Here is a 26,765-nt window from a genome sequence, read left to right as displayed (position 1 = left end):
GCCAACTTCTTAGCTAACAATTATGCATCTAACTTACATCTTATATCGTGTTTTTGGGATTGAGGATATGAAAACACTCGGATATTGCTAGAAAAATAATTGCTTTTTACATAAAAGAGGCTCAAAATATATATATATATATATATATATATATATATATATATATATATATATATATATATATATATATATATATATAAAAAAGTTCAATTGAGAAAAAATAAAAGGTTGAGAATGGGGGAATCATTCTCAGCCAATCATTTGTATATATGTAAAACACATTTAGATTAAGTCATTAAAGACACGCTGTTTTTCTGAATCGTTCATTCGTTCTTCATCAACACCATCTGTTATTTATTCATCTGGATCGTTCCTCTGTTCTTCATCAACATCATATCTTCACCATCAACATCATCTGTTCTTCATCAACGTCATATGTTCTTCATAAAAAAAACATCAAAGTCACCTGTTCATCATCAAAAAACATCGACACTTCATAAAACATAAATTCTTCATCAAATATCTTCGTTATTTCATCAAAATGTTGTGATTCATCATCAAAAACATTTATTCGTACTATTAAGTGTAAGTCATGATTCAGTCTTGTCCAGTTTCATTGATGTCAAGCAAAATCGATAAACATAATCCATATTTATCGATGTCACATCATTTTGCGATCACCAGTCATCGAAACTTCATCAATCGAACTTTCACCAATATAAAAAAACAGATAGCAATCGAAAGTGCATCAACATAACCATATATTTGAAGATTTTTTTTAAATCGCTTTTTAGGCTTGAAAAACTTCGTTTTTCATAAAAATTTTCACAATTTTTGATCTAAACCTACTGATTATTGATCAATTTTGATAGGATTTGATTTGTGTTGTAATTATTGGCTTCAATTGTTAATTTTTTACCATAATTATATAAGTTAATTTATTTGCACGCCAACTGTTCGATGAAATGCATAAACTAAATATATCACGTAATATTCACAAGTGAATATGTCTTTACACGAGAATCAATGTATGTCTTTTAAAAATACAGAGCAACTATGTAATTCATATGTGAATAACATATAAAAATTATTTTCACATGTGAATACATGTAATATTAACAAATGAATACAGGTAATATTCATAAATGATAATGTATTTTTTTTCGAAAAAAAACATTGTTTTGAGGTCCTAAGCAAGTTTGTAATTCATATGTGAATAACATATAAGAATTATATCCGCATGTGAACATATGTAATATTTACAAATGAATATATATGTAATAATCAAATGTGAATATATATGTATTATTCACAAATGAATAAAACTGTCAATAAAATCGAGGACTACAAAATATATAAAATTAAAGATAAAAAAAGTATTTGATAAGAATATATATTTATTCACATACAACTAATCTTTTTACGTTAATAAAATAATTATATAAGCATATATATTTTTATTAATGTTATATTCATTTGTGAATAAATGATAACTTTTTTTCGGAAAATTATAAAAAATAGAAAAACGTCATTTTGAGGCCCTAAACAGTCCCGAATGGCCGAAAAACACCGTACGTCACGGCGAAGCGGTGAGTTTTGTAAATCACACCATTTTACATAAAATATGCGAATTTCGTCCAATTCCGAGACTAAACTTCATTGCGGCAAATTGTTTTGATGATGTGACTAAATTTTCATTCCTACTAGTGATGACATCATCATGACATGCTATTTATTAATATATGAATAAAATTTAGAAATCATTACGACTTATTTATTGATGATCTTACTAACTTCCATCCCACTAATAAAAACATCATTGTAATCTGTTATTTGTATTTATGTGAATAAACTATACATGTATATTTATTTATTTTGTGAATACAACCTTTATATATAAAAATAAATAATACACTATAAGAATTGGTTTGTGAATAGCTTTTTTGTATATTGTAACAATATTATTTTACATGTAAAATCAACATTATACTAAGACAAACAACATTGTATTGGTTAATGAATATCATTTGTATTTGAATTTAACACGATCAAAATGAAGAATATATTAAATTGTATAACATTTACACGTGAATATAAAAACATATTGTCTTCGTCAATGATATCTTCTCAATTACGTCAACCAATCGTCAACCACCAGGATATGAACAAACCATTGATTGAAATGTTATTCTTTTATTGAGTTATAACGATACCTGAAAAACATGTGAATACACATAAAAAATGTTAAAAATATACTTTTAGTTCATAATAATAGCGATTTATCACATTCTAATTATCACATGGTATATTCATACATGAATGTATAATCATATGTGAATATTATATGATATATGTTGTTTATATTGTATATTTACATGTGATATTACATGGTATATTCACAAATGAATATTACATAGTATGTTCACATATGAATATTATATGGTAGATTCACATGTGAATATTATATGATATATTTACTTGTGAATATTACACATTCTAGTCACATCTAAATATTGCATGGTATATTCATTCATGAATATTACACAGTATATTCACATACGAATAATATATAGTATATACACTTGTGAATATGATACAATATATTCATATTTAAATATTAAACGATGCATTCACTTGTGAATATTACATAGTAAGTATTAGATGATATATTCACTTATGAATATTAAATGGTATATTCATATGTGAATATTACACAGTTTATTCACATATGAATATTACACAGTATATTAACATATGAATATTACAAGGTATATTCACAAATATATATAATTTTTATATGTTATTCACATATGAATAACATATAAAATTGTATATTTGTTTTGTGTTTTAATAATCATATACGGATTAAGGTGTGAAAACATATTCATATGTGAATATAACGTGGTAATTTAGTTTATGCATTTCATCAAACAGTTGGAGTACATACAAGTAAGCTCTTTTAAAAATGCTAAAAACATGATACTTTGACTATTTAAAACTTACAAAATAGTAGATTGATAGAGAATTATATGAATTTTTTCAAAAAAAAATGATTTGATGTTTTCCTAACCTTAATTTCGAAGTTTTGTTTGATGATCGATGTTGAATGAATGATATGAAGTGAAACTGTTGTTGATTATCGATGATGTTGATCTAATGACACTGGGAGTATAATTAATCGTAGATGTTGAAGATATGCTCGTATTCAAGCATAATTGAAGGTTAGATTGAAAGAACCAAAAACGAATTTTTTTTGTCTACTGTTGAATGACGTTGATGAACGTGTTTTTGACGAAGATGGATGATGTTGATCGAGGATTTAATTGAAGAAATTTGGATGATCGTTGAAGGTTGGAGAAGAAATTTGGATGATGAACGATCGAGTAGTAATGAATTTTAATTGTTATCAAATTATCCACAGTTACGTATCTGTGATTGAAGGATATCATATCATATTTACATGTTTGCCACCGTGTATTTTATGTTAAGATGTTAATTAAATGATTGGCTGAGAATGATTCTCCATTCTCAACCTTTTTTTTTCTCAATTGAACCCTCCTCTCATTTGGTTGAAAGGTACCGCTAGGCTTTGATGTTAAATGATATATATATATATATATATATATATATATATATATATATATATATATATATATATATATATCATTTAACATCAAAGCCTAGCGGTACCTTTCAACCAAATGCGAGAGTTTTCAAGTTAAATCATAAAGGTTTCGATTAAAAAAAATTACTCCCAATATTCCATTTTTACTTTTTAAATAAGTATCTATTATATAGGAACTTGAAAGAAATTTAGTCAACTTTAAATAATTAAATGTATGCATTAACTACATTGTACAAATAGTCTTTCACGTAACATCGATATTATAAATACTTAGTTTCTCGTCATTTTCTCGATTCCTTTTATTTTAAGTTTTTAAGTGATGTTCATTGCCATTTATAATTATAAGAGTAAATTACAGAAATGGTCCTTAGGGTCTGGTTAGAATGCCAAATTTGGTCCAACTTTTAAAAAGCTAATAGATCGCGTCGCTGGTGTTTTTAAAAGTTGACGTTAATTTTTTGTTTATATAAAAAAAATTATCTTGCCTTTTTTAATATATTTTTTCTTTTTTACCCGTTTACAATTTTTAAAAATATAATAAATAAGAAAAAGACCTTGCTCATTCAATTAACTTTATTAGAGAACCCATCCGTTAATTTACCACTGCTTTGTGTTTAGTTCTCTATAAATATTATGAATAATGTAATATCACTATAATAAGAGTGTATTTGGGATTACTTTTCAAACAGTTTTTTGGACTTTTGACTTTTTAAAAAAGCCAAAAGTTTAAAAAGGTGTTTGACAATTCTAATAGTCTTCTTAAATTGATTTTTTTGCAAGAAAAAAAATAAGTTGTTTTAGAAGTTAGAAATGGATGATTTTTGATGATTTTTTATTTTTTGACTTTTGCTCCTCAAAAGTTATTCCAGACATATTTTAAAACTTTTGTTTTTAGAAAAAAATCATAAGTCTAAAAATCCTTTGTATACCTAATTCGAATTATTGTTTTTGATATCCATGAAATCGATGAACTCCCTCCCTTTAAAATCCCACTAAGAAGCTTCGAGAAAAATATTTAAGCGATGATAAACACTTGTTCACCATTTAGCAATTCGAAGAGGTTAAAAGTAATGCTACTCGTATGAATTTAGAGGATTATTGGATTGGATGTGACAGAAAATAGACAATGTGTGTACCTGGAGAATACACAAAATAAAACATACAAGCTATCAGCTATGTTTAATGTGAGATGGACATGACATGACGAAGATAGAGATCAGTGAGAACGATAGATAGAAAGACGAGAAAGAAAATTTGTTGGTGATGGTCAATGCTTACCAAGATTTTGTAGACTAGGGACGATAATTAGAGAGCAAAATGGAGAAGAAAAGGTAGGGTGGGATGATGTGAGATGGACATTTTTTTTTATATTATTAAAAAGCATAAGCGATTAAAAGAAAAAAAGTTAAAAAGAAATTAAAAAGGATAATGGTGATCTGTATTTTTAGATTTAATAATTAATAAATGTTAATATAAATTCTAATTAACAAAAAAAGATAAAGTATAATAAAGATGATATAAAATATTTTTAGATGGCTAAGAAACCTATCATACAAGAAATAGAAATTGAAGGATCATCTATGTAATAAAAAAAAGATTAGAGAGAAAAATCGAGAATCTTAAAAATCATAAGACCATGTATGTAATTTTATCTTACTAATTTAGACATCTCCAGATTAATCAAGTAGGTGTAGGCGTGTAGCCATATTTTTCCGTTTAATATACAATCTTGCATTGTTTAATTCTAGTTATTATTATTATTATTGTTATTAATTTAACGTTTTCTTTTTAATATAACACATATTATATTATATATAAATAAAATGGAATATTTTTCTAAACTCAATAAAAGTATCAATTTCGATCCATTTATCCAAAACTTGATGTGTATATATATTCCAATGTTTTACAACTTTCCCTATAGCTTTATCTAAGAAAATAATCACGTTCTACAACTTGTACTAATTATACAATTTTATATTCATATTTCGTACAATAATCATCTAAAATATTAATTTAAAAACATTTAGATACCATAAAACATTAAAACATTCCTATAAAAAGCGTATCCAGATGGTGGTTGCGACTTAGAGGTTCTTAGGTTAACCCCCATACCAACTCTTTTCCATAACAATATACAAACACCAAATTTTTTTGATTACCCTAAATTCACCTAAATTGGTCAAAATACATATATCCCAAACTTGTGTACTCACACACCACCTTTCATTTCTGCTCACCAAATCCATTTCTCATGCACGCCAAGCAACACACCCTCATATAAAACATGACTACCCTCCCTCCTAACCACATCTTCAACATGCTCAACACCACCACCACCACCACCATGACCACCTCTTCTCCGGCCACCAGCCGCTACTTCTTCCCGGAGATTCAAATCATCGAGCTTCTTGCCGCCCTTCTGGTCTTCATAGTCATACATTCTCTCCGCCAACGAAAGAAACACGGCCTACCCGTATGGCCATTTCTCGGGATGTTACCTTCTTTGGTACTCGGTCTTCGTGTTGATATGTACGAATGGATTTCACAAATCCTTTGTAGACAAAACGGGACTTTCACATTCCGGGGTCCGTGGTTTACAAATCTCAACTGTATAGTCACTTCCGACCCCCGTAACCTTGAGCACCTTCTCAAAACAAGGTTTCAAGTGTATCCGAAAGGCCCGTATTTCCGGAACGCGCTCCGGGATCTTCTCGGGAATGGAATCTTCAATGCCGATGACGAGATTTGGCAGAGGCAGAGGAAGACCGCGAGCATCGAGTTTCACTCGTCCAAGTTTCGAAACATGACAACCGAGTCGTTGTTGGAGCTCGTTCACAGACGGCTTTTGCCTGTCTTGAATGAGTCTGTAGATCGATCTGATCAGATCGATCTACAGGATATTCTTTTAAGATTAACGTTTGATAACGTTTGCATGATTGCTTTTGGGGTGGATCCGGGTTGTTTAAGTCCCGGACTTCCGGAAATACCCTTCGCCAAAGCGTTTGAGGCTGCAACGGAAGCAACTATTCTAAGGTTTGTTACTCCTACCCTTGTATGGAAGATTATGAGGCATTTTAACTTGGGATCTGAAAAGAGACTGAAGGATTCGATAAAGGGGGTGGATAGTTTTGCAGATGAAGTGATTAGAACTCGGAAGAAAGAAATCTCTTTGCTGCAGGCTGATGACAAGAAACAAAGGTCGGATCTTTTGACGATTTTTATGGGGCTTAAAGACGATGAGGGGCAACCTTTTTCTGATAAGTTTTTACGTGATATTTGTGTGAATTTTATACTTGCGGGAAGGGACACTTCTTCGGTGGCTTTGAGTTGGTTTTTCTGGCTTCTTGACCAGAATCCAACAGTTGAGGAGAAGATTTTGGGTGAGATATGTCGGATTGTGGATGAAAGGAAAGATGAGAGTGAAATGGGGGATTTGATATTTAGACCAGAAGAGGTGAAGAAGATGGAGTATCTGCATGCTGCTTTATCGGAGGCCTTGAGATTATACCCTTCGGTACCCGTGGATCATAAGGAGGTAACACTTGGCTACTATCTATCTACTTATATTTAGTATTTACTCGTTTTCTATGCAACTATAGTATCTCGTACCTTTAACCAAACTAGTCAACAAACTTAACCAATAAGACCAAATTTGTTGACTGAACTGGTTGAAAAAGACTAGTACATCAACCCCCTTTAATTCTACATATTTGTAATATTGAATCTTCCCCTGAAAATACAAAATACAGGTTGTTGAAGACGATGTGTTCCCAGATGGAACAGTGTTGAAGAAAGGAACAAAAGTGGTGTATGCAATCTATGCAATGGGAAGAATGGAAGCGATATGGGGAAAAGACTGCAGAGATTTCAGGCCAGAGAGGTGGCTGAGGGATGGGCGGTTCATGAGTGAATCAGCCTACAAGTTCACCGCCTTCAATGGCGGCCCAAGGCTGTGCTTGGGCAAAGACTTTGCTTACTACCAGATGAAATTTGTTGCCGCCTCTATTTTATACCGGTATAAGGTGGTGGTGGTGGAGAATCATCCGGTGGCTCCAAAGCTTGCATTGACTATGTACATGCAGCATGGGTTGAAGGTTAAGCTTTGCAAGCGTAGTGCATCAGAACTTCAAATGTATCATAATATTAAATGTTAAGGTTTTGTAGTGAAACATGTGTGGTGTCTTTTTTAACTTTATTCTTTCTATATGTTCTTTTTTGTGTCAAATATTTATGGATTTTATAAGTTGATGGGCAGGGATAGATGGGGATGCATGTTATTGTAATTTACATATAAATAAAAGATTTTGGTTTTATATTGTTTCAAGAAAAAGAAAAAAAAAATAGCGGTTTGTTTTATTTTGTTTCAAGCTTTCCCTGTCCATTCTTCATAGAATTCTGTAAGGAATTCCTCCATGAATTTGTGTCTTTTCTCAGCCCTTCTCTTTCCTGCCTGAAATGATAAATGAATCCAAGAAAGATAATAATCAAGTTGAAAAAAAAAGGATTATGATAAAAATAAAAAATAAAAAGACCTTTGTTTTCATTAAATCCTTGAGCTTAAGGAGCTTTTCATGAAAGTGATTCACAGTGGTTTGTTCATCTTTGTTCATGTATTGGTGTTTGGACAAATCCAATCGAGGATGAATGTTTGGATCATGAAGCACTCTGTTTCTACTTCCACCAAATGTAAAACATCGAGCAATCCCTGGAATCAAATCAAAGGAATTTTTAAAGATTGAATTTTTTGGACAAATTACTACATAATTGATAATTCAATGCAAATTAAGTAAAGAATAAAGACTATTTACCAATAGCACCAATTGCATCAAGACGATCAGCATCTTGTACAACACCAAATTCCAGTGTATGAGATTGAGAACCATTTGAGGCTCCATTTATTTCCTCTTTAAAACCTTCAACATTTAATAATCAATAATCAGATAAAGCAATGATTCCTAATGCACAAATATAACAAGTAGCATCAAAAGGAACGTACCCATTTGCTTTATAATATCTAAAATCTTGCTGCTTTTATCGATATCTATACCCTCTTTTACAAGAAAATCCTCTACAATTTTTTCCTCAGATGGATTCCTGAAAGAATCATAGAAAAGGGTATAACAAAAACCATTTGCAATAAAGGAAGTGAAGGAGAAACACAAAGGTCTTGAATTAAGATTAAATAGAGAACCTACTTCAAGTATTTGTAATCACCTGCATACATATGAAATAAATCACCATTAGTAATTAGCAACAAGGCGATTTGGGTTTCTTGAAAAGTTATGTATATATAAAACATGGATAAACATGAATAGAGGAAAGGCAATCACCTATATCATGAAGGAGTGCAGCTAGCTCAACCTGCAACAATAATAAGATTGATATCAAGAGTTAAACTAAACTACGACTAAGCTTATACTAATAAACCCAATCAAATACCATTAATCATTTATAATACTATTCCTAACTAAGTTGGAACAATTAGGTTTAAACAATTTCCACTAGTTGTTTTTGCAATGAAAAAACTAAAGTCTTTATTGAATCTTAATTCAGATCTCGAAACACGTAAGCAAACTACTTCTTAAACCATTTTCAAAGTATGGTCTGCTATTTTCATGTGGAAAGGGGATTCTTTACGAACATCGATCAGTAATTGAACATCAAAACTCAACATTTCTACTGTGTTTATCTTACAGGCACAAAAAGGAAAGCAGACAAGAGCAAATTAAGAGAGGAAGTGATTAGGTGTAAACAGCATACATGATACATACAATTTCAAGGGAGATTGGTGAAGAAGAGAGGCCGAGGGCTTCCTCGTGAGCAAGTGAGAGAGCGAGGTCCCGGACTCGAAAAGCGTGAGCAGCGTCGTGGGATGCATCGTTCCCTTTCATCATCACTTCCACCAATCTCTCTGCGTTTCTTACGGTTTCGCTCTTCGCCATTACTTTCTCCCTTTCTGCCTCAAACAGCAACTGTTGGAAAATAGAGCAAGTGATCCGGATATTCCCCAATGTTTTTGAGGTATTATGGATTATGGTTTTACTTTTTTTTTTTCATTAATTGAAACTTACAAAGAAAAAACAAAGGTTAATGTCAAAGCCTCTCAAGTTTTTACAGAACTTGCCGAGCCATCTCGTTTGTAAGGCGGAATTTAAGGCGGTAATTTTGTATATATAATTAATATTTTTATATGTATTTTCAACTGTTATTCATTTTTATATACATATATGAGTTAATAGAACATTTTAGTAGAGTCATGGCCAACTTTTTAGAACATTGGAAAAACCCTTAATTACATAGTTTTTACGATTTTACCTTAAATTAGTTTTTGTAATCAATTTTATCTCATAATTCACGCAACTTTTTAATTTTATATGTTATTTTTTAACCAGCAGAGAATTTATTAAAAACCTGTTGCCAAAAAGAAAAGACATGACAAACAAAAAAGTTACAAAATATTAAAAGGGGAGTCACACCAATCTTCCTATTTACAATTACCAAAACTACCTCTGTGTTTTACCCTATCAAACACAATAGAAAAAACATTATCCGCCAATTTTGAATGTGAAATACGAATGTCATTAAACCTCCTCTCGTTCTTTCTCTTCCACGCACCATAAGAACCCAGAACATATAGCAATTAAAATCTTTCTTCTTTTTGGCAAGAACCCCAACACCATGCAAATTTGACAAGCTCCTCAACATTATTGAAAGAAGGAGGCATGATATTACACCAATTAAGCAACCTAGCAAAGCATCCCGCGCAATAGGACAATGTAAAAGAACATGATTCGTCTCGTCGCTCCCCACGTTACAAAACAAACAAGCAGACGAACATCCGGTTATACCTCTACGGGCTAAAGCCATCACAGTAGGACGATCCATATACATGCACCACACGAAAATAGACTTTTGATGGAACAACACCGAGTATCTTACTATAATTTTATAAGTCGTTTCTTGAAAACAATAATCCTTAAATAAACACTGATGGAAGAATACCTTTCTTTTTTAAGTAATTTGGTACAATTATCTAGAGCTTGAGATTTTTCCAAAAAGTATATTCAGGAATAAAATACGTTATATATGTGTAAAAAAAATAAACATACAAGATTCCAATACCACATACCTCTTTAGGATCACAAAAAATGTCTAATCAACAAGTTAAAGGGGAACCGAAAAAAAGGTACTTTTGGTAAAACCGAAACAAAAGAATATTTATGATAAAACTATAAAAACTCTAGAAAATTAATGGTTTTCTTGTTATTGTCACTTTAAAGAAACCAAGAAGCCAATGAAAAAATATGAACAGGCAAAATTAAGATGTTGCATGAAAGTTATGAGATAAAATTGAAAAGAATTACAAAAAAGTAAAAAAGTAAAACATTATAAAATAAAATAAAATAAAGCTGAAAGTGTTTACTTGTAAATATCCCTATATATTAGAACTCAATTAAAAAATTAGATTCTCAAAAAGGTTTGATTTACATAAAGTGTGTAAATGAATAGGAATCTTAAAAAAATATAATGAGTTTGGTTGACAGCAAATATGTAATGAAGTTTTTTTTGAAAGAGACAAATATGTAATGAAGTTAATTATCTGTTTTGGTTGGTTTTTAAATTTATAAATGTATTGGAATTTAAAGTATAAAAACGATAAAGCTATAGTTTATTGATTTTTTTTGTTATTCTTTCTTTTTCTTATAAAAAATACTGAATTAGCATATGTATTTCTTATATATATATTATTAAACCTTTTTATAAAAGATAAATTAATTTTACTTGCAAGGAAAAAAAAACTTAGAAGATCATGAGTTCAGCATTCAATAAATTATAATATACATTGTAATACAGAATCTATTATAATGTGATAATGTTTGCATGCCGTATTTTACTTAGGTTACACGGTGTGAGAACATTGTGACATTGATCTCTGCATTTGGTACCAACCAATTTCATATCGCAAGGACATGACTACACCGAATAAAAAATGACCGTTGCTCTTCTCAATGGCTAGTCGTGGGACATTTTGAAAAAACAAACTATAAATACTCATTGAATCTTATTCATTTCACACCATTCTTACAACATGCCTGCTCTTGGTTCCTTTTTAAATGCATTTTCAGGTGTATAAAAATATTTTACAATGCTAAAAACTTGGGTTCAAGCCATGACAAGGAAATAGTTCACAAGCTCAACGATATCCACAACAAAACAAACCAACGTGGTAGTGGTCAATAGAAAGCATATATAAACAAATGACACATATTAAATATAGAAACATTTATTAAAATAAAGCTGGTTAACGTTTTAGAATAACAAAGACCTCAATAATTGACGAATATGACATCATCATCTTATGGATGACAAGATGAGAATGAAATGTAGCATGTTTTTTATTTCAATATTTTAGTATTATAAAAAAAAATTATATTATTTTTTTTTATATATTTTTAATTGTTTGTATATATTTTATATCTAGTTGTGTATTGGACAATCATTTGATACAAATAATCTTTCTTACAACAAAAAATGATTGATTGTATTTTTAAGGTCTTTCACCTCATCTAGAACCATCGCGTAAGAGTTAAATCTTATAATGTTAACGGTCAAGGTATATTGAACTCGAGCCATATTCATCATAAAATTACAATCTTCTATCGTTGGACTCCCATCAAAATAAAAATTAAATTATTTTTATAATAGAATCAGAAAGATATGATCATATATCTTCACACACACACACACACAAACCATTGTCTTGATGATTCCAAAAATGTCGTATACAAATATACAATTCGGATCAAAGGGGGGTGTTTGGGATTGCTTTTGAGCATCGAAAGTTCTTTTTGTAGAAGGACTTTTAGTGGAAGGACTTTTTGCAAAAAATGCTATTTAAAAAGTGTTTGGATTAGGCAAAATGACTTTTGATTAACTTTTATAGGTAAAGTCACAAAAAGTCAGGTTTTTGTGACTTTTTGAAACCCTTCTTATACTCTTTCCAAAAAGTCATTTCAAAAAGAACTTTTCAATTATCCAAACATCTTTTAGTTTTTTTTAACTTTTTGAAAAAGTTAAAAGTTAAAAAGTCAATCTAAAAGCAATGTCAAACACTCTCAAAATCAAGGTTCAAGTTTGTAGAAAATTAACTTCTTGTCCGAAAGCATTTGTGTTTCATTCTTTAAAAAGTTGTATCGTACATTCGTACCTAAAAGTAGGGGTGTTCAAAATATCCGAAAACTGAAAAACTGAACCTAAAAACCTAAAAACCATATCGATTTTCAGGTTAACCGAACCGATATATTTGACCTTTTCGGTTTGGTTAACCGAACCAGTAAAATCTTCGGTTTTTCGGTTCGGTTATGGTTCATGTTTTTTGCTACAGACGGTTAACCTAAAAAACAAAAAATTATTTTCTATTTTTTTTAAATATTATTTATGTATAGATGTTTAAGTTAACATCAAATTATTTTTTAGAAATCTTCAATTACAATTAATAATTGTCATATTATTTACATTTGTCATTTTAAACCATTAATCGTCATCTTTAACATTTGTTATAAATAAATAGGTTGATATAGATTAAAATCGTCTTTTGCATTTCATCACCATTTTATATAAATAAGTAAATATTTGACTATCTTTTATCTATTAATTAAAAAATACGTTTTTGTATGAGTCAATATTATTTTCCATATTCCTCAAATATTTGATAATTCATCCGTATTTGATTATTAACAGAAACAACAATATAATTAAATAAATTATATGGATTATTCATTGCAATTTATTTTTTTAGGAAATTTCTTATGGGGTTCAATAATCTTAACATATTTTTTATTAAGTAGTAATGTTTAATTGGTTAACCGGATAACCGAACCCAAAAAAATTGGTTAACCGAATATCGGTTAACTTGATTTTTCGGTTTAGGGTTTAGGTTCAAGAAATGAAAGAACAAATAGTCTTGGTTAACCTTCAAAAACATGTTTTTGTTCGGTTAACCACCCATGGACACCCCTACCTAAAATTAGGGGTGTTCAAAAATATCCGTATCCGAAATTCCGAAATTTCGAATCCGAATTATCCGAAAAATCGGATATCCGATTTTTTGGAATCATAATTGGATAGTGTTTTTCATATTTTTCGGAAAATCCGATATCCGAAAATTTTGATTTTAGTTTATACATTATATGTTATTTTAATCAAATATGTCTTATAATATGAATGTTAGTAACTAAAACATATTCATAATACCCTTAATTAAATACATATATTACTTCATATGTCTTTCTAATTTAAAAATATGTCTTTCTAATATAAAAACTTTCAAATTTGAACAAAATTACAAATTTTCGGATATCCGTTTTGGTATCCGAATCTGTATCCGAAATTTCGGATACCAAAAATCAACTATCCAAAATTTCGGATATCCGAAATTCGGATATCCGGTTATGAACACTCCTACCTAAAATGACAAAAGAAGAGGGACTAAGGGAAAACCGGAATATAATAAAAGCACGTTAAGCTTTTACCATGAGGTCAAACAAGGTACACCGGGTTGATTTTGCCCATAAATATGCTTCGTTTGTGTCTACCTTCTCAAATTAAATAAATAATTAATTCATTATAATAAAATACATAAAATAAAAACATATTATTATATAACATTTTGTATCTATTAGTAAGCAATATAAAAGATTGCATGTATCATAACACATGTTGGTCAACTTCCAACTAGTTTGATCTTTTCACACATTTGACTTGCTTTCTTTTTAGGTAAAGTATTATAATTTGACACACATTTGGCCTAGTGGATATTGGATAAAACCTTTCTCTGCAAGTGTTATAGTCTATATGGTTAAATTCTAATAGTTGATTTGCAAAATTAAATAAAAAGAATTAAACATTTCAAATTTAGATACGTCTAAAATATTGTATATGCTCTGTAATTTATCAATGTGTGACCGGGCACTTGGATGGATTGGATATGGACTGTCCAAATGATTCAACTTACCATTCACTTATATACAATTTAATCAAAACGTTTCCGGAATGAGTATGATTATTCTTTTATGATGAATACTATAGAACATTTAAATATCAAACAAAACTTAGACTTAAATTTTAGTAAAAATCTTTGTTTTAACACTTCTATATGAAAATGAATTGATCCAAGATGTAACTTTGATGAATAGTCAAGTAAAATATAAAAGATGATTTTATAGAAAACTAGTCAAATGGAGTGGAATTCGTTTACTGTGTGCAAATAGTTTTAGTTTTTTTATATAAAATTTTAAACATACTTAATGTTATATTAATTATATATTATATATTATATATTTTAATAATAAAAAGCGGTATCAAGAGATCAATTCCATACTTAATAATAACTAATTGTAATTTGTTATTCTCTCTTTCTTTTTACACTGGTTTAATGTAATATTAAAAGCAATTTGTGAGGGTAACGGAAAAAAAGAATGGTAAATGGATAACCCACAAGCATTTTGTGGGTTTAACAATAAATTGATGTTACAATAATCATAATCATTGCTCTCATAAACTCTAAAAAGGTACACTTGACAAATTTTGATTGGATAAAAAGTGGTTAATGAGTTGAAGGGATTCCTTGGGTTTGAAAGTAGGTACTTGATGTCCTGCTCCTCTAATCGTTACAAACATCAATCCATCATATGCAATCGTCCATCCACCAACCTTCGATTGCATTTCATGTATATGTTAGTAGTTTATAAATTATAATAAAACATTAATATATAATTATCGAAAATATGATTTGAAATTTGGTAACTAGGGTTTTTATTTAGACCCTTAATTAAACCTTGATTTTAGTTACCTGCTTATTAGTATACCATGGAGACCATTCTTGAACTGTTTTCAAGCCAAGTTTTCTCAAAGAGAGTCTTGTAGATGTCACCGGAATTCTTCCATCTTGGTCTCCACTGTAAACCCAAACACGAAGACCCCCATTCACAAGTTTTTTGATGGTCGGAAGCATGGATGCAGGAGCATCATGCCAAAATGTAATAGCATTGCTGTTTAAAGCACATATATATAGCTCGTTATAACCAAAAGAAGAAACAAAAAAAATTAAAAAGTAAATAAAAAGAGTGAAATGGATCGCAATGTGAAAATTACCTACAATGCGACCACGGGTAGGGGATTTTCGTGGTATTAGCATGTAGTGCGGCTTGAACAGCTGGCTTGTTCATATATGAATCAGTATATTCTGACTGACAAGGATCGTACCCTGTTGGTTTCTTGTGCCACCCTTTCTGTTAACCGTATATAATAGAACTCAATGAATAAGCAGCACCGAATAATTAACTATTCATAATAGTTGAGGCATTTTCAGTCAATGGATGTTGTTTCTATTATACTTTAAGGCATGTTTATATACGTGTGTATGTATGTATGTGTGCAACGTACATAATAATTTAATCAAGTCAAATAAACACTAACGTTTTAGAAAGAAACTTAACGAGACAAGACTCTAGATAGATGCTCAATTATATGAGCTTTTTTTTTTTTTTTCCATTTTAACTTAATACAAAAATAATGATTTAAGAAAAAAAAATTCAGGAGTTTCTATCTCAAATCTTAAGCTTTTTTATACATTTGCTCACATTTGTTCATGCAAACCATTTTCCCAAGTAGGTCATTCTTTTTCAAGTTTTTTAAAACATCATTAATTTATTCATATAAAAATAAATGGAAATAAATAACCTAACTACTCGTTTTAAAAATAACGTCTAAGTGAATAATTTACAAAATTATGTAATGTTTTTAAAAATACTCACATGTTTCGATAAAGTCTGAGGAGAGACATTGCCACGCATAAACACGCGTTGAGTGGAATTGGGGGTGGTATCAACACACGTAGGTGCATACAAGCTATACATATCGATGATCTTATAAACTTCAAAGTATTCATCCAACGATGTATCACAACTTTCAGTTGAATTAGGGCTGCTAAAGTTGCAATTAATCTTGATATCATTATATACACGATCCGATATAACAGCATGATCCCATGCATAACGAATCATACCCGTTTGATCAGTTCCATCATCCAACAACGCATTCCCAATCTGCATATTTTGTGTACATGTCACAAACATTGTATCACAACAAAAAAGTGTATCATATTTATATATGCAACAATCCTCACCATAAATCCTATGAAATTTATGCGATCATGGTCGGCAATAATCTTGTTTGTATCAAAAATAAGCTCAGCTAGTTGTGGAACGTAGTGCCCTATAAACAGTAAAAAAGTATATCAAATAAAACCTGGCCTAGTGAGTGTGTATATGTAAAAATAATTAATGGGAGCCCATTAATAAACAACAGTTTTTTTGTTATACACAATAATTTATGTTTTAGAAATATCGTAAATTATGCAAAAAAAAAAATGTCATTATTATGTATAGCAAAAAGTTGTTTTATGCGAATCACTCTGGTGTATAATACCTGCATAACTTTCACCAGCTATGTAGAAGTCATGGGATTTGTACTGTGGAAACCTTCTAAACCATTTGATCAGAAATGTGTACGAATCCTGGGCTGTTAATGACAATTATTACAAAGTGAATATATATGTTTTAGTGTGTGTGTGTGTTTGTATGTGTAAAATATACCTGTGATTTTGTCGCCAAGTTCCTTAATATCATTGCTAGTATTGGTGTACGAGAATCCAACACCAACAGGGGACTCCAGAAATAACAAGTTGGCAGCTACGAATATGATGACCAAAACAAAAAAAAAATCGGAGTTTATTTATGTCAGTTTTGCTGATAGATAACAACTATTTTAGTTAATTTTTACCTTTATTCCATGCGTAATCGTTCAAAAGGAGCCCTGATTTGCTCTTTTTAACTACAAATGGGCCTAACTCCTCCAAACCCCCAAATCCAATTGAAGAACAACCTGGACCTGTATTATCATTTCAAAAATAGTTTTAAATAACCAAAATAAAAAAATAGTTGCGTCAATCATCTATTCATCTGTATGACTTTGTCGAACATTTGATACGCTAGTCATGAACTATGATTTTATATTCATAACGTGAATCTAGATATATTGTTAATTCATCTGAATTCCATCACACGGTATCATAAATAATAAAAATAATTATATATTTTTATCATAAGATTATTAACGTCAAACAAAAGTTATAATTTTAAGAATTATTTTGCATCAAAAGTTTCAGTATAAAGCAAATACGGACAAAAAGGCAAGATTATAAGAAGCTAGAGCCCACAGCGAATGGTTTTATGGGCTTTTGTCAGAAACTTTGTGGGCCTAAAAGCCGACTACTTATTTACTAGGCGGAATTGCCCTTTTTAAAAGCTGTCATAAACCAAAATGTTTTCAAAACTTTTAACTATAAACGATATTTTACTAAAATATTTATATAAAAAAAAAATCAGATATAATCGGTTTGAAATAAAGCCAATTCTTTTCCATCTTTAATCTGAAATAAAGCCAATTCTTCACTATACATAGTACATGCAATTGCATATATATTGAAAGAAAACACAACTCTACTTAGGTTATTGAATATGATAAAAGAGAACCTAGTAAAGGCTATCTCGAGCCTTGACGATATTGTCTTTGGTCTTTTTTGCTTATAACCTACATGGAATAAAGTGAAGTGGTCACAATAAGATAAAAGGGGACCAAATGCTTTTGACATCTTTGTCAATGATGAATGTTTAGTGGTGTGATTTTACAATCACGAGACAACTTTTTTTTTCTTCATTTGAATCCAACAAAAGTTTTAATAGATGACTGGATGTATACAATTCCAATTGTACTTTCGAAATTGTCATCAAAACTTCACGTTTTGGCATCCCTTCCAACAGAGCAACATTAGACAGGTAAATCATAACGTCTCATTCCAAAAAAACTTCATGCCCATATTGCAAGCACTTAAACTTAAGAACACAACTATGAATTCTCACATCTTTGCTGCCAAGACAAGTATGTGGGGATTATATCTTTGAGCAATGATTGAAAATTGCGTGGGTCTAAACACGTTCCGAAGAAAATCTAACTTTTAGACACTCTGTTAATTGATAATCGTTAGACAAATAGCGCCTCTTTTCTCTTTGACATTTAAAGGACTTCGTGTGTGCAATGTCTATTAAAGTTCTACTTATCTTCTCCTTCAATAAGATAATTTTTATCCATCAAATGAATGCCAATACATGTTGTCTATAAGTAACTAAAAAATATACATTCCAAATGTTGAGGAGTATGCAAGCATAGATATGCAGGAGATTCTTGCAACACATTATATTACAATTTATATACATAGTAATCATAAAATTGATAATTAGTAATAATATACTTTGTGAGGTTGCAATACGTACATATGATATAACCTTTCCCGATATCGAAAGCGTCATAGGAAAAGTATATCATAGTAAATAAACCCTATCAAGTATCAACCACTCATCCATTGATCATTTGGATATATATTTTACTTTTCACCTTCCACGAACCAACTTATACTATATAAGATCAAATGACCATGTACTTTTCTTGATCTCTTAATTATAATGTCATATTTTTATTTGTTTTTATTATAATATTATATTTTGAAACTTTTACCAAATTATAGTAATATTGTCCAAATAAAAAATCAATCTTTATATGGGATATAAAGATAAAGTTTTAAGAATACTATAATTTAAACCTTTGAATATAGGTCTTAAAACGAAAAGAATTGACACTATAATGTTATAACTAGAAAATAAAAATAAAATATTATGGCATTTCTTACTTTAAATCCGTTTCTTAGGTGTCAACATATGTTTTTTTCTTTTCATGTTGTAATTATAGAAAAGACAAATAAAAAACAAATGAAAATTGGCTTCCACCACGTTTATTTGTGTCCAAGTTTAGGACCATAACTCCACCAGCTTCTTCTCCCACTTCCCATGTTCTAAGTCATTGAGTGAATGTGTCGTGTTGCATCGGATTAATATTTTATTTGAAATAAATCATTATTCTTGTTGAAAGAATTGAAAATATCAAATTTAATCTTAATTAAGTTTATACTTATGATTTGATAAATTAATTTTATAAGCATCACTTAAGACATTTTCTAAAGTTGCCTTGATACAATCTAACAAGTACAATGCTTACAAAATAATCCACCCATCAATATATATCCTAATGTACAATATTTTTATTGTATTCATAATAATATTATTTGTTTAAAACTTATCAAATGCTAAATAACGTTACGTCATGCATGACAGACATGATGTTACCTTCTTTGGCATATGATGCAAATGTGGATAATCTATACGTTTACCTCCTTCTTAAATTTCGATTCAATCACAATGACGCTGTCTTTTATTTTCATATTAAAAAATACATAATTTTTTATTATAATTATATTATATTTCGTCCTATGATAATTCCAAGGTATTCGTGGTATGGAATGTGTATTGGGATTGACAACAACTAGCTATAATTTAAAAAAAATATAGTATTTTAAGTAATTCTAACAATTTAACAATAAGCATACACGATCATAAGATTAAAATGCAGTTTCCTGGAAACTAATTGTTCTTCAATGTATCAAAACAATTGGTCCCCGTATGAAGTGTAATATAGTATGCAATAAGCCAAAAACAAGATACATCTATTTGGTAATTCAAACCAATAAGAATATGACACGAAGCATAGTATAGAATCAAATGATTTTGCAAGTTTTGGCCTTATTGTCATGAAATTATTATCCTTAAATCTCCTAAAGAAGTACGAAAATTCAGTGATATCTTTCTATGTTTTCCATGACATAAAAAAGGTAGAAGAAAGGGCATTAAATGTTACCTCCATTAAGCCATAGAAGGAGAGGCTTCTTCTCAGGGCTTTCTTCAGCTTCAAAGAACCAATAAAACAGTGCTCTTCCATGGCTTTCATTGACTGTAACATATCCAGCATACTGCTTGAAGCTGACCGGAGGCTGCCCTGGAAGACGGAACACTCGGTCAGCTTCTTGCTTGGCAAATGCTCGACCAGTTGGCTTCTGCTGATCGGAAACAGCCACACCCCACCGGAAAATGGATATAGAAAATATGAGGAGGAAACTGGAAGTCCATGGGGAGTTCATACTATGTGTGTATGTGTGTGGGGGTTTTGAAATGATTGATGGACAGATAGTATGAATATATATATATATATATAGAGAGAGAGAGAGAGGTTTTGACCATAAATGTATAGGTAGCAAGTTTCTTTTTCATGGGCATCAACTTTGGAAATATCTATTTAATTGGGACCCTACTAAGTAAGCAACTTGAATTTCATTTCTTTAGTTTCAAAGGGTTACTTGTAAAAATCAATATATGATATAAATATATTATTTTAGTAGTTTATATAACTTAACTTTTTACTGTTTATGTATTGATATATCATTTTAAAACTATTTTATGTAAATTTTTTACCGTCTTATGTAACATTGGAATAAAAACGTAATAAATAAATTACATTAAATGGTTTAAAAACATATGTTCCATAAGTTATAAAACCATACGACTACATTGTTTTTTTGTTGCATTTGACCATTTTTTTTTATCGGAGATGTCTGCTATGCGCAGATCTTTTCAGAATTTTTAGGTTTTAAAAAAAATAGAAAAAAAAAACTCGAAATAAATGAAAAACTACATTCGGAAGTGGAAGATTTTTTAGCTTTTATTTGAAAAAAAAAAAAAAACCACAATACAAAATTGAGTAGTTTTTCGAAAGCTTGGTTATTATGTAATTTTTATACCTTAAAAGCTAACAATTATTTTTGTTAAAAGGTTGAGAACGCGAGAACAGATCTGGATCATTTAAATATTTAAATCTAAGGTTATTATTAAAGGGGTGATTTATGAAAAATTCTAAAATTGTTGGCATTAATAGGGCATAATAGGAATTGCAACTTTACATATTTCCTATAATTTCTCACTCTCTCACCTCTTTCATTTCTCGTTTTTATATTTCCCCCTACCTAGGGTTTCATAATAATGCCGTCTCCTTCTTAAAAACCTTCTTCTCACATTTCACAGTCGACTCCACTCGTCTTGTACATGCCTCCGAAGATCGGTTCCCCTGCTCGCTACTTCGTCGGTGGTCCCATTCATTTCTACTCACCGGCACAACCTCACCTTCACTACAACGTAACAAGGCAGCGACGACTCCGGTAATCGGTTCCCCTGTTCGCTAGTTCGTCGATGATCTCATTGATTTCTACTCACCGGTGCAAATTCGCCTCTACTCCCGCGCAACAAGGCAGCGGCGACTCAGGTATGTTTCGATTCCTTTGCCATTATTTGAATGTGATGTCTCTGTTAATTTCTTTTCTAGAAACTGATTTTATAGTTATGTAAAATCTTTTATTTACTGATTTCATACACAGTCGATGTATTTGTTGATTTCATTCACAGTCGGTTTATTTTCTTATGTAATATGATTTCATACGCACTCGATGTCTTTGTTGATTTCATTATAAAAATTAAAATCATTTTGAACATTTTTTAATATTATGCGCTGCGGAGTAAATTTTTATTAGGGTTTACTTGTATTAGGTAAAATTATAAGTTCAAATCAATTTTATGGATGCACTGTAAAAGATAAAATCATCATTTTATTAATTGTTCATGATTAGGACTATGTTTTTTTAGATATAGAGATCAAGAGGTAAGCTTTGAGTTTCAATCATTAATGATTATAACATTTCATTGATGATTATAACATTTGTTGTAGGTTTTGGATGCTCTGCAGAAGAGAAAAGCACCAATTTCACAAACAGACAATTTTTGAAGAAACGGAAGCTTGATGTTTCAACAAACAGAATGTTGATTGTTAATTATATTTATTTCTTTATTTGACGGTGTGTAGAGGAAATCGAGATGCTTCTACAAACGGAATGTTGGAGTGTTAATATACAACCAAATAATACAAAGTGGAGAAGATCTTGACTTATTCATTTATGATATATAATAATAGTTAATTATTTTTATTCTAATTTTTGTTTATGTTGTATTCATATGTGATTATAGAAAAAAAAGATATGTATTACACTGTAACTTTTTGTGTTATTATTTATGAATAGATGTACAATCTAGATATAAATCCAATATGTTTTATTTATTTATGATTATAGTTGTATTGTAATTTTTCTCTATAAATTGTGTTATATTCGTTTATCGTTATAACTTAATTCATCTATTCATTTACGATTACAACGGATTCATATTTGACTACAAATATGTTTTATTTTTGTATGATTACAAATATTCGGTTGAAATGATTAATTCATCAATCTTTTTGAAATACTGGTAAATTTTTTTTTAAAAAAAACGTTTTTTAATCATGGTAAAATCAATCTTTTTGATATACCGGTAAAAAAAAATTTTAAAAAAAACGTTTTTTAATCATGGTAAAAAGTTTTTTTTTCGTAATCTATTTTATTAAAAATAGATTAAATTCATTTCTGGTATCTAGATAAAATACCAATCAGTTAGACAACATCCCATGATTGTAGGAATTAATTAATTATTCATATTTAATTATATTGTAAAATTCCTTTTACGCCCATATGGAATGATTGGTCTACAATTGTTCTCGCGTTCTCAACCTTTTAGGTGTTCTCATTTGATCCTCTCCATATATATATATATATATATATATATATATATATATATATATATATATATATATATATATATATATATATATATGTTCTCGGGTTTCAATAGAAAATACATAATTATAGTTAATTGGTGATTATCAAGCATAAAATGATATATGTTCATTTCTTTATTTGTATTCTAGAAGTTATTTAAATTATAAAAATTGTCATTATGGTTTGATTAAAATTACATATTTAGTCCTTCAAATAATTAATCAAACTATCTCATATCCAACATGCCTACACCCCCCCCCCCCCCACCGTTCTCTTTCTCTCTCTCTCTCTCTCTCTCTCTCTCTCTCAATTGTAAGAACAAAAAGACTTGCCGAGTTGCAGTCATCATCTTTTTCAAATCATAAATTTCATCATCTTCACACCCATCTCCAAAATCCCTACATCTCTCTCCCATTTCATTTTCCCTTTGCAGTGTTCATCATCCCCGCTCCCTGAAGAAGAAACCTAGGAAAAAATAGAAATTCAATTCCAGGTCTATCGTGAAGAAGAAGAAATCAAGAAAAAAAATCATCTGCTCATGTTTTCTTTCTACAATGTCAACGATGCTCTACCTGCCAAATCCTAGAAATCGTCGGTGGTTGTTTCAGAGCCTTGAATACGGTGGTCGAAAAAACATAACGAAAGAGTTCAATTAAAAGGGAGACGACCCACCAGAATCCGAACAATCTCAATTTTGAGACTTTTGAATCAATCCGCTCAGTTCTTGATACTTGATCGATCAAAAGAAACGCCCAAAACATAAACGAAAGCACACCAATCGGATGACTATTACAACTTGGTGGTTTTCTTCCCTTTATTTGCAGAAACCCACCTTCTACCATTTTTCAAAATCCTTACGTTTCTTATTTCACCGTTACAAGGTTTTCATTGAAGAATTTGCATTTGGTCGAGATTTGCATGTGTGTGTTCATTAGTGTGTGTTCATTAGTGTGTGTCTTTCACCATCGATTTCTAGGTGTTTCTTTATTAATTTCTACATCAAGATCGATTTCGACATCTAGGTTGTCTTTTTAGATCTGCATTTAGATATTTTGGCAAATTTGGTTAACAATTGGTTTCATCCAAACGATGAACATGAAAACCCAAATACATACCAGATCTTCAGTTTTTAATGGGTTGCATTTTTTGTTTTTTATTTCATTCTTTATCAAAATATGAAATTATCTTGAAATCTGTAACATCCGGAATCTTAAGGTATTACTTCTTGTATTATTTGTTGAGTTTTGCATTAATGGAGAGCCACGACATGGGGGAGGCACCACCACAACGTGTCATGACAAGGTTGATCGCGGACCTTATCTTGAATCCCACAACGTGGCACTATTTGGGCCATGAAGTGGAGAACTGTTATGAACAAAACCCTAATTTTATGGTCTTGAGCCCTACTTAAAGGAAGTGATGACTAGGGTTTCCTCCACCCTCAACCCCCATCACCTCCTAATCGACCCTTGAAGCAAACCCTAGCCTCTTTGGACTTTTTGTGCTCATTTTGCAAGCTTTTGGTATTTTTGAAGGAAAAAGAAGAGTTTGTGATTTGGTTCAACAAGCAAACCTTTCCCTCAGTTGTGTGAATCTTTTAGACTTTTTGTAAGTCTTCAAGCTTCCATCTCTTGATATTTTCCTCCTTAGATCTAGGTTGTATGTCATGTTTTGGTCCCCTTGTTGTGATTTGTATGGTTTGAAGAGATAAAGTTTGCAACTTTATAGTTTCTCTAAGTCCCTTGAGCATCATATATTATAGATCTAGGAATTGGTGATGGTTTGTAGACCTTGCATGAAATTTAGGTCACATTTCCTCATTTTGACCAAGTTTGGGGAAGGACATGCATGGGTCATGCATGTCCATCAAGTTTGGATTTTTATGGACCTTTAGGAGTCCTCGAAGTGTTTTGGTAAATTTAGGTTAAGGGCTTAGTGTATTAAGAGTTGAATGCTTAAGACATTCATGCACAGTCGCCATGTCGTGAGGGTTGGATGCCACGACGTGGGAATTGAAGGAGGGTCGCAACTATTCTGTCGGTTAGCGACCACGACGTGGCTAAGGATTATTCATGTCGTGACGACCATCTGATGAGGATTTTTTGATTTAGACCTTGACTTTGACCGTTGAATTTTTTACCAAGTTTGACTTTAGGTCAAATCTAGGGTTTTTGGGCTGTAGTTTGAAATTTGGTCCCTGTTTGCTTTATAGGTGCCATGTAGTGCTGGATATTGGATATGTGCTCCGTGTTGTTATCTTCTAGATTGCGAGATGAGTTTTGTCACTATACTTTGTACTGCAGTATGTGTCCTTGTACGTAATAAATTAATATATTGTAGTGATCTCTTAGATTGGTAGATATGTACGATTACCTGTATTGTTGGTTATTGTTTATTTGTTTGCATATGTCGACATAGTGCGGTTGGTTTGAGGCGGTACAACTTTGTATTGTAGGACAAAAAACTCAAGGCAATCCAGTAGTGTGATGTGGGCCGAGAGCAATCATGTTTGAGGACTGTGGGCTGGGCAATCCAGTCTCATGACTGTGAGCCAAGGGGGCAATCCAGTATTATATTGTGGGCCCGGTGTGCATGCATTGTATATGTATTGTTGTGTGGGGTATTTTGGGGGAACTCACTAAGTTTTGGCTTACAATTGTTGATTTCAATGTTTTCACTTACGTCAGATGATCGGGCCAAGGTGAATGTGTGATCGTACACATCCTCCAGTTGATTTTGTGTTGAGAAATTATTTTGATACATTGATTACTATTGTTTTGGATTGAAAACAATGTTTGACAGACTTATGGTTTTATGAAAATGTCTTTTGGAAATGAAAAATATTGCCATGGGTTTTGGGATGTTACAAAATCAACATTACATACCCAATAAACAAGAAAGTGAATCCATTTAAGTATATGTATGTGTTTTTAATTTAATGGAATTCATGTCTATATAGGAAGTATTTGGACATGTTCATGCCAATTTTGTGTTGATAATCATGTTCGATCGCAAAAGTTTTTGGTTATTTGATTACATTAAAATGGTTATTTGATTACATTAACCCTCACATTTTCTAAAAAAAAAGTTAGGACCAACCAGGTAGACTACCTCAAAACATGAGGACCATTCTTGTAATTTACATTTTAGGAAACGTGTAAATTGAAGTTTGTATATTGTTATGTGTTGTCATGCTTTCATTGGTTTCAATAGTTTTTGCCCTAATTATGCATTTTCTATTGAACATGGGAAGGTATTATGGTAATATAGATTTAAAGGTGGTTTTAACAACCGTTTCTCTTTTTTTTCACGTCCTTAACCACTTTTAAATTCAAGCTTTCATAATAAAAAAGTCAAAAAACATGATTTTTTTAATATGAAACAATTTCTCATGTATCGTCGATTATCATCATGTTGTTCAAAATTTGGATGAAT

General features: G+C 30.6%; 3 protein-coding genes across 3 annotated transcripts; 1 reads left to right on the top strand and 2 right to left on the bottom strand.

The window, feature by feature from the left end:
• The first annotated feature begins 5,752 nt into the window (after window positions 1–5,752).
• LOC145129999 (cytochrome P450 86B1-like) lies at window positions 5,753–7,941 on the top strand. The gene is made up of 2 exons (XM_079064844.1): window positions 5,753–7,163; window positions 7,378–7,941. The coding sequence occupies exons 1-2, from the start codon at window positions 5,913–5,915 to the stop codon at window positions 7,780–7,782; spliced, it is 1,656 nt and encodes a 551-aa protein (XP_078920970.1). The 5' UTR covers window positions 5,753–5,912; the 3' UTR covers window positions 7,783–7,941.
• Window positions 7,889–9,640, bottom strand: LOC145130000 (Metal-dependent phosphohydrolase). The gene is made up of 7 exons (XM_079064845.1): window positions 9,400–9,640; window positions 8,959–8,989; window positions 8,824–8,842; window positions 8,625–8,722; window positions 8,437–8,541; window positions 8,161–8,333; window positions 7,889–8,078 (listed from the first exon to the last, which is right to left on the bottom strand). Exons 1-7 carry the CDS (start codon window positions 9,568–9,570, stop codon window positions 7,992–7,994), a joined length of 684 nt encoding a protein of 227 aa, XP_078920971.1. The 5' UTR covers window positions 9,571–9,640; the 3' UTR covers window positions 7,889–7,991.
• Window positions 9,641–15,090: 5,450 nt separating this feature from the next.
• LOC145132153 (serine carboxypeptidase-like 34) lies at window positions 15,091–20,822 on the bottom strand. Its single transcript, XM_079066847.1, has 9 exons — window positions 20,495–20,822; window positions 17,471–17,578; window positions 17,284–17,379; window positions 17,117–17,209; window positions 16,815–16,903; window positions 16,444–16,734; window positions 15,782–15,918; window positions 15,480–15,678; window positions 15,091–15,340 (listed from the first exon to the last, which is right to left on the bottom strand). Exons 1-9 carry the CDS (start codon window positions 20,772–20,774, stop codon window positions 15,191–15,193), a joined length of 1,443 nt encoding a protein of 480 aa, XP_078922973.1. The 5' UTR covers window positions 20,775–20,822; the 3' UTR covers window positions 15,091–15,190.
• Between the last annotated feature and the right edge of the window lie 5,943 nt (window positions 20,823–26,765).

The sequence above is a fragment of the Lactuca virosa genome, chromosome 8 (genome assembly GCF_052849685.1).
Source record: "Lactuca virosa cultivar CGN04683 chromosome 8, Lactuca_virosa_CGN04683_v6, whole genome shotgun sequence".
Classification (NCBI taxonomy): Eukaryota; Viridiplantae; Streptophyta; class Magnoliopsida; order Asterales; family Asteraceae; genus Lactuca; species Lactuca virosa.
The sequence above is the reverse complement of the archived record's forward strand: the minus strand, read 5'-3'. Positions and strand labels throughout refer to the sequence as shown.

Bases quoted from the DNA above. Each gene is read 5' to 3' on its own strand.
- LOC145129999 (XM_079064844.1), top strand. From the start codon at position 5,913: ATGACTACCCTCCCTCCTAACCACATCTTCAACATGCTCAACACCACC. The intron at 7,164-7,377 runs GTAACACTTGGC...TACAAAATACAG, and splicing joins TACCCGTGGATCATAAGGAG to GTTGTTGAAGACGATGTGTT.
- LOC145130000 (XM_079064845.1), bottom strand. From the start codon at position 9,570: ATGGCGAAGAGCGAAACCGTAAGAAACGCAGAGAGATTGGTGGAAGTG. The intron at 8,990-9,399 runs GTATGTATCATG...TTATTGTTGCAG, and splicing joins CACCAATCTCCCTTGAAATT to GTTGAGCTAGCTGCACTCCT. The intron at 8,079-8,160 runs GTCTTTTTATTT...TTATCATTTCAG, and splicing joins AGGATTTAATGAAAACAAAG to GCAGGAAAGAGAAGGGCTGA.
- LOC145132153 (XM_079066847.1), bottom strand. From the start codon at position 20,774: ATGAACTCCCCATGGACTTCCAGTTTCCTCCTCATATTTTCTATATCC. The intron at 17,210-17,283 runs GTATATTTTACA...TGTCATTAACAG, and splicing joins ACTTGGCGACAAAATCACAG to CCCAGGATTCGTACACATTT. The intron at 15,341-15,479 runs GTAACTAAAATC...ATGCAATCGAAG, and splicing joins CATGGTATACTAATAAGCAG to GTTGGTGGATGGACGATTGC.